Raw genomic sequence first — 8,465 nt, forward strand, 5'->3', positions numbered from 1 at the left:
GGCTACGGATGATCTTTTTTGCATCAGTTCGTCACTCAATCGGCCTTTGGAGTAACATTTAACTGTTTCGACAACTCTAAAAGCGTTTGAGGATTCTCATCAAGCAATTCTTGCAGCTCCATCTTCAAATTTTTTCGGCTGTCCTGGACATTCTTTGTCTCTCACATCAAAATCACCGTTTCGGAAGCGTTTAAACCAAACTCTACATATTCTTTCCGATGGAGTTTCATCACCATACACTTCAGATAATAAGTGATGCGCTTTAGCTGCGGTTTTCTTGAGGTCGAAGTAGTGAAGAAGCACACGTCGGAAAAACAGCTTATCGTGATTCATTTTCAATCGATTGGAAAATCTCTTTGGCGTCGAGAAATCTAACCTGTGAGGATTGAATCACTTTCAGCGATGTCTAAACTACAAAAGACATGACTTCATCGTCGAAACTCGCCAGCGTTGGAGCCAGCACCCTCTAGTAACGAGCGATAGGAATTAAGTTTAACACCTAATATAATTTTAATATTAGTACATTTTTTTGGTAAATATCTAAACAGTCTTACAGTACGGATTACCTTTTGATTTTGACACATGTAGACTTTGTATAGAGGTCATTCCTGAGTAACATGCATTTTAAATTAGACGGTACTCTCTTATCATATTTTTAAAATATTTTAAGTTCAAAATATTAAGATGTCCTTATACAACTACTGTATAACCTTTTAAGAATGTATTCTTAGTAATAACTTTAAGTCAAAAATTCTAATACGAAAATTTTGAGAGTATAATAGTTTTGAAATTAGTATCTAGCGATTGAAGTTTATTAAGCACAGAATTGATATTTTCCACGCTCAAGCATGATGATATAAAGTGATAAAGGTGACACCATGAGGTCATCAAAACTATGTAAAAATGCAATTATTTTTTTATTAAGAAATTATTCCTGCTTCTGTATGGTTATGTTTTTTCTAAATTGTTTTAGATGCTATTGTTAGTAGAAATTTGCCATCTTCTCTGCTGAATATGTTGAAACGTAATCTTTACGATACCATTTTTAAAATTCAAAAATACCTTTAGATTTAATGAAATATTAAATAATGAAAGTTATCACCGTTACAGAATAATATGTTCAAAATAATAAAGTGCTAATCCTTAGATACCATTCTATACAATTTTAATCATTAAGACAGTCTTAAGTACAGTCTTAAGATGTCATAAGTCAATCCGAGGACTGTATTAGCATCTTAAGACTTTATTTAAGACGGTTTTAAAATAAGAACGGACTATGAATATCGCCCCATGTTTCGCATTTCATACTTTCGCACTATTGACGACGAGGAACAAAAGTAGATGTAGCTTGGCCGAACTGCACACGTCATGAAATCCTTTCACCATGGTTTTTATTTAATCCAATATCAAATTGCCAATAATATACGAGTATTATATTGTTTTCTAACTATCACGATGTATTAATGCTCTCACTGCCTGGTTATTAGTTTTTTTATATATAATAGTATATATTTATTGGTGTTTTCGTATATACAGAATAATTTAAGATACAGAAGACAATAAATACATAAGAGAAAGTCTTAGACTTTATTAGGTACCATCGTCTAATTTAAAGCGCATGTCATTCAGAAATAAGCCCTTCACAACCTATTTCAAAATCGAAGTATAATCCATACTGTGTAAGTTTTTCTAACATTTACACTTTTTTCATCTTTTTATAAATATTCAAAAGAGTCTGGTTTCTTTCCTTTTCTTTCCTTTTTATTTTTATTTTTTATTTTTATTTTTTTTATTTGTTGTAGAGGACAACAAGAATAATATAGCAATATTATATGAATGTTTCACGCAGCCTGGAAACACAGAAGTAAGTAACAATTATTGTATGCGCGTATGTGCTTTATTATTAAATGTACAGAGTGTAACAAAAGATAATTATACAGGGTGTCCGATAAGTTTTGACAACGTACTCGTGTGTAGATAGAGCGGATTAAATTGAGTAAAAAAATCCTAGGTAAGATTTTCATATACTATCCAAGTCCGATTTCGATACAATTTTACAGGTATGTAGTATTAACTAAATGTAGTCAAATCCATAAATGTGGACTTGCAGAAATGCTTAGTTTTCGAAATATTCAAAATTTATTTAATCGACTTAATTAACATTTGGTAAAACTTTCCCTTTACACAATCAGCCCCAAATAACCTTCAACTGGCTTTGACCCTCAAGGAAATCAAGATCACTGATCATTTCCGTCATTCGTTATTCATTAAAAAGTTATGAACAAAACAATTTTTATAAATAGTATATAACTTTCGAACACAAGTACATATTTCAGTAGTATTTTCCCTTAACAGAGGGAGATGGGGGTAGACCTCGCTTTGCGTGGAAGTCATGTGCCTCTGAAGCAGGAGGGAGATGGGATGAAAGTCGCTTCGCGTGGAAAGTCGCGCGCCCCTGAAGCAGGGGGAAAAGTGGAGTAAAAAGTCGTTTCACATAAAGCTCTAGATGTACCATAAGTAGTGCAGTCCTTTTATCTGAGCCGAAATGCCGACAACCTATTAGCTATTTCAACCGCCATTTTGGTTTAGTTGTCTGTAGTCCAATAAGCGCTTAGTATTATTGGTATAGGATATGAATGGTCGCGTTCAGCAGACTCAACTGTTGCGGAGCAGATCCGTGAGCGCTCGCTGCTATTGGTGTATTCTTCTAGATCATCCAATAGCAGTGAGCGCTCACGGATCCGCTCCGCAACAGTTGAGTCTGCTGAACGCGACCATTCTTCGCTGAGATAGGACTATTCCTTTAAATTTAAAAGTATAATCAACGCGACGAATCATAAAACTGTTGCAAAACTGCTGAGTCTGCTGAACGCAGTCATTGTTTCCGCTGCATTTACTGCGCATGAAAAGGAATAACGGTAACAGCATATGTATTAAAGTTTAATCTCAAATATGTATCTTTTATTTGTTCAGCTCAAAAATTAATATGGAAAACTTAAAAAGCTAAAAACTTGTGATTATATGGCAACTGTTAGTGCAGTTACAATTTGGACAATTACCATTTCAGGTAATTATTTAGAATTTAGAATATCCTGATCACTTTAAATCTTAATAAAAATGTTCTCCTTGTATGTATTCATTATAAATGTACTCAATTTTCATATTTTTCGCAAATATTGTAGACTTTCTCGGCTTCGATTTCTTTGCTGCTCGTTATTCATTCGATTGAACTTCAATGAAATGCGGCAAAATGTATTTTGCGTCGGAAGTGCGTCATCTCGTAAAATTTTTAACCAATAGCTGCGACTTGTTACCGCAGCGTGCTGCGTATGAAAAGTCAGCTTCAAACTTCGAGTTTGATCTCCTTATTACTCCGTGGTTGGAGCACATGAATCCAACTGCTCCAACCGCCATCTATGATCCAAGTACTTTCTGGGTTAATTTGGAAGATACGACGCCACAAACGAGGTTGCTGAGCCAATTTACCAAGAAGAAGAAGACTCCAACAAACCTTGTACTTTTGACCGGAGCATTATACTTTTGCACGTGGTACTATATTTTGGACTGATCAGTCAGTCCACCTGTTTGCCATTACTTGAGAGAGTAAGGAAAATAATACTAAAAATAAACAATAGGTGCATCCAGAAGCGACGACCGCTCACTGAGCAAAAACGGGATTAATCTATTATTAATATGTTTATTTATTATAATTCGTAACGTAGAATAACTTTGTCTACTATAGATAATCTTTAATATCATATTTGTTATTTATTTATTATTGTTTATTATTTCTCTAATGCCGTGTTTAGGCCGTAATGGTACGTTTCCTGTTTCTTGCTGTTTGTCTATTGCTTTCATGATCAAAAAGGCAAGAGACAAACAGCAAGAAACAGGAAACAAAAAGCACATTGTAAAACAGCCATAAATTGTTTTTAAAGCAATAAATTGTTGTTTTTACAGCAGTAAATTGTTTTTAAAGTAGTGAATTGTTGTTTTTAAAGCAGTGAATTGTTAGTTTTAAAACAATGAATTGTTTTTAAAGCAGTGAATTGTTGTTTTTAAAGCAGTGAATTGTTTTTAAAGTAGTGAATTGTCACAGAGCATGAAAAGGGTAACCGCAATGCATGCTTGCATCGCAGTATTTCGCGACAGTGACAGATTTCCTAACCTCAATAGTCGCCAACTTTAGCGCTTAATATCTCGGCTCACAGGGCAGAGCGACACTTTTTTTGCCAGATTTTTTCGTTTCATGCAAAAACGCGTTGAATAAGCCTAATTTTATTGATTTTTGAGGTGTGGTAGCTAAACTGAATAATTACCAAATCTAATAGCGTTTTCGGCCCGGCCAGGTTTGCACCAACCTGGGTTGGATTAATGGCGTTTTGTGCTCTCCTATTGGTAGAGCGGGTGACGTCAACCAATAGGAAAGATTAATCCAACCCAGGTTGGTGCAAACCCGATCGGGCCGAAAACGCTATAAGGCTGGAGTCCCATGAGGTGTATTTACCGCGTATCGCGTAACCGCGTAACCAATCAGAAGCGATCCGCTGTTGTGGTTTCGCGTTTTACTGATTATTGATTGGTTACGCGGTTACGCGATACGCGGCAAATACGCTTCATGGGACTCCACCCTAACAGTGTTATTCCTACGAGCTTAATTGGTGCAGCCAAAGACACAACAAAAAACTTTACTTTTATTTGTTTGCGGTGAAAATTCCCTGATTTTTCACTGTATTGCGATTTGTACTAAAATTCAGCTGATTGCCATATAAATACGAACCAAAGACGTAGAGAATGGATTGCGTGATCCGTATCTAATAGCGTTTTCGGCCCGGCCAGGTTGCACCAACCTGGGTTGGATTAATGACGTTTTGTGCTCTCTCCTATAGGTAGAGAAGGTGACGTCAACCAATAGGAAAGATTAATCCAACCCAGGTTGGTGCAAACCCGATCGGGTCGAAAACGCTATATGTCTTTGATACGAACAAAGTTACCTACCCGCACTAATATTTCCCGTCAGGTAGTGTAACGACACATCGAATTTTCCAATATGTACCAAAGACATAGAGAATGGACTGCGCGATCCGTATCAAATAGCGTATTCGATTACTGACCTCTGCTACACGGCACGTTTAATCGGGTTTAATAACATCCGTAGTTATGAAATTGGCCAATCATAGCTTTTCGTCGGGAGAATGGAATGATTGTGGTTGGTCAGTTTCATAATTACGGATGTTATTAAACTCGATTAAGGGTGCCGTGTAAATGTAGTCACTTACTACATTTACACGGCACGTTTTACGCCGAAGTTATAACATTGATGTTATGAAACTGGCCAATCATAGCTATTTCTCTGAAGAATGGAATGATTGTGATTGGCCAGTTTCATAACATGGATGTTATAACTTCGGCGTAAGTCCGGATCTACAATAGGGTTTTAAGTCTTAAACCATAAGAAATGGGCGAATTACAGTCGCTTATTCTTCTCGGATTCGACTGTAATTGGTCAATTTCTTACGGCTTAAAGCTTAAAACACCTATTGTAGATCCGGGGTAAAGCGTGCGGTATAAACGTAGTAACTGACTCGACCCGACTCTGAGTCAACAGTCTGTTCTTTTTAGCTGCATTTCTTACAAAATTTAACTCTTCTTTTGCAGCTAAACAGAACAGACTATTGACTCGGAGTCGGGTCGAGTCAGTAAATCGAATACACTATATTTTGATCACGTGACCTGTTTTGACGCTGAAAATGAGCGTCTAGCGTCAAATGAAAATCCAGTCTTAAGGTGCGATTTTACGCTGACGCTAGACGCTCATTTTCAGCGTCAAAACAGGTCACGTGATCAAAATTGATGTTTTCTGATTGGTTGCAGAGCGTCGTACGACGCAAATCGGATACAGTGTGAATCCAGCATATGACTTAAGCAGTAAGCGAATCGACCAATCACAATAGAGACCGTAAGACCATACGTAAGCAATAGCGAATCCAACATGTTGATTTCATTACTGCTTAAGTCTTAGGGCCCAGACACAAGCTTTTGCATAAGTCCGGATTTACAATAGCGTTTTAAGCCTTAAGCCATAAGAAATGGGCGAATCACAATCGCTTATTCTTCTCGGATTCGACTGTAATTGGTCAATTTCTTATGGCTTAAGGCTTAAAACACCTATTGTAGATCCGGACTAACGCATAATACATAGTGCATAATGGAATCAACTAATCGAAATTCTTCTTTTCCATGGAATGAGAGGAAAGGAAAGCTTCTGATTAGTTGATTCGCTTATGCACTATGCGTTATGCGTTATGCAAAAGCTTGTGTCTGGGCCCTTAAGTCCGGATCTACAATAGGGTTTTAAGCCTTAAACCATAAGAAATGGGCGAATTATAGTCGCTTATTCTTCTCGGATTCAACTGTAATTGGTCAATTTCTTACGACTTAAGGCTTAAAACACCTATTGTAGATCCGGGATAACGCCTGAAGTTTTTCTATGTGCCAAGGCCTTAAGTAATATATCAAGGCCGCGGTCCGATTTACGCTTATAGCGTGATTAGTGCGCTCACGGTTGCTTATGGTTGGTCCATTTCGTGCTTGCAGGGCCAGTGTGTACACAGTGACGTCATAGTTACATAGCACTCACGGTGCTTAGACTGCGCCTAGATGAAAGGTGAGGCACCGTGAGCGTCATGATTACGTGACGTCAGAAATGCGGGAAAAATAACGGTTTCGAACATTTCAGAAAGAAAGGGCAAGCTGAACACGACAAGACGGCTACGTTAGGGTCGTCGGGTGAGATATCTATCTTTTTAGGTTATAATATAAGTCCTGCATATAATAGAAAAGATTAAGAACTTCCCAAATATAGGAATAAATATTAAATATTAGAAATAAAAAATTAAAGGAAATGAATGTGTAAATGCTTAATAGATACAAATAGGATATGAGACATATTATACATATTTTGTGAACCATATTTTATTAATTGTATTTATTGTGCGTTACGTTTAATCTCTATTCCTAATTTTTTCTTTTTCTAGTATTTAATATTTACTCATATTCTTGATATTATTTCTTCTATTATGCGAACCATATATACATACGCTTTCCATTTGCCTTTCATCAGGTTACGTTTTCTAACTTATAAATTGTGCTTACGACCGGTCCAAAATAGAAAAACTTTAGCACGCTATTTGTTTCGGACCGACCATTAATGTCGTAAGCACTGATAGAACTGTGACCGTGAATCGGACCGCGGCCCAAATATGGTCGACAATAATGAGAGAGAGGGACCGTGGGAGACGGCCAATCTCCCTCTAGCTCCCATTACACCATTGAATGGAAAGAGATAGAAATGGCCGTCTGCCACGGTCCCTCTCTCTCATCCCTATCGACCATTTTGACACATGGATCGCGCAGTCTATTCTCTATTGTCTTTGGTATGTATCCTGTTCAGGTGGGGGGGGGGGGGGGGGAGTTATTTTGTTGCGCGCGCGCGCGCGCGCGTGTGTGTGTGTGTGTGTGTGTGTGTCGGATTTCTTATTGAACTTTTATTTATAACGTTTTACTTTTATTTTCAAGTACCTCGTGGTAAATAATGCCTACATATGATGAACTACATATAGTACATAAGCTGATACCCCTAGAGGAAAATAAGCTCGGCTTGGTAGTAATACCATTGGTAAATTCACTATGATTATTATACAGGGTATCTAGAAATTATGATAAGTCTTTCGTACAGGGGCAAAATGGACTAAACTGAAAAGAAATGTCCTCTACCATTTTGCAATTTTCGCAATAGTTAATAAGATATTAATTGCTAAAAATTGTTGAAAATTGGTCTTCAATAATTTTTTACTCAAATACTATCAACTTTACATAAAAACTGCAAAAGACAAAAATTGTTAATTTTCTTCTCATAGAACTCTACGAATCTTTTATCAACTTTTTAGCACTGCATTTTCTCATTTTTATCAGCATGAGAAAATACGGTATTAAAAAATTCTGAAAAAATTCTGAAAAAATACTTAGAGTTCTATGAGAAGAAAATAAACAATCTTCGTCTTTTGCAGTTTTTCTATAAAATTGATAGTATTTGAGTAAAAAATGATTAAAGACTAATTTTCGGCAATTTGTAGCAATTAATAACTTGTTAACTATTGCGAAAATTGCAAAATGGTAGAGGACTTTTCTTCTCAGTTTAATCCATTCTGCCCCCCTGCGAAAGACTTATCATTAATTACCAAATACCCTGTATATACATATATAAAATATACAGGGAATGGAAGTAACTCGTTACTTGTAACGAAGTTACACTTACAAGTTACTTTTTTGGTAACTTTACTAGTAACTGCGTTACTTTTTTTCTTTGGTAACTGTAACGGTAACGAAGTTACATTTTTTTGGTAACGGTAACGAATTTTACAGTTACGTTTATCGTTACTTTGCACATGATTGGACACGATACG

The 8,465-nt window shown here is 36.5% G+C and overlaps 1 protein-coding gene and 1 long non-coding RNA gene across 2 annotated transcripts in view; both read left to right on the forward strand.

The window, feature by feature from the left end:
* LOC108766454 (voltage-dependent calcium channel subunit alpha-2/delta-4) overlaps positions 1-1,851 on the forward strand; it is a 14,121-nt gene extending 12,270 nt beyond the window's left edge. The window contains exon 9 of the mRNA XM_018515755.1: positions 1,803-1,851. Coding sequence (XP_018371257.1) covers positions 1,803-1,823 — 21 coding nt within the window. The 3' untranslated portion in view covers positions 1,824-1,851. The remainder of the gene's footprint in view (positions 1-1,802) is intronic.
* Positions 1,852-3,446: 1,595 nt separating this feature from the next.
* Positions 3,447-8,465, forward strand: part of LOC108766479 (uncharacterized) — a 6,092-nt gene continuing 1,073 nt past the window's right edge. The window contains exons 1-2 of the long non-coding RNA XR_001940374.1: positions 3,447-3,603; positions 7,579-7,678. This is a non-coding gene — a long non-coding RNA (uncharacterized LOC108766479). The remainder of the gene's footprint in view (positions 3,604-7,578; positions 7,679-8,465) is intronic.

This window comes from Trachymyrmex cornetzi, unplaced genomic scaffold (assembly GCF_001594075.2).
Source record: "Trachymyrmex cornetzi isolate Tcor2-1 unplaced genomic scaffold, Tcor1.1 scaffold590, whole genome shotgun sequence".
Classification (NCBI taxonomy): Eukaryota; Metazoa; Arthropoda; class Insecta; order Hymenoptera; family Formicidae; genus Trachymyrmex; species Trachymyrmex cornetzi.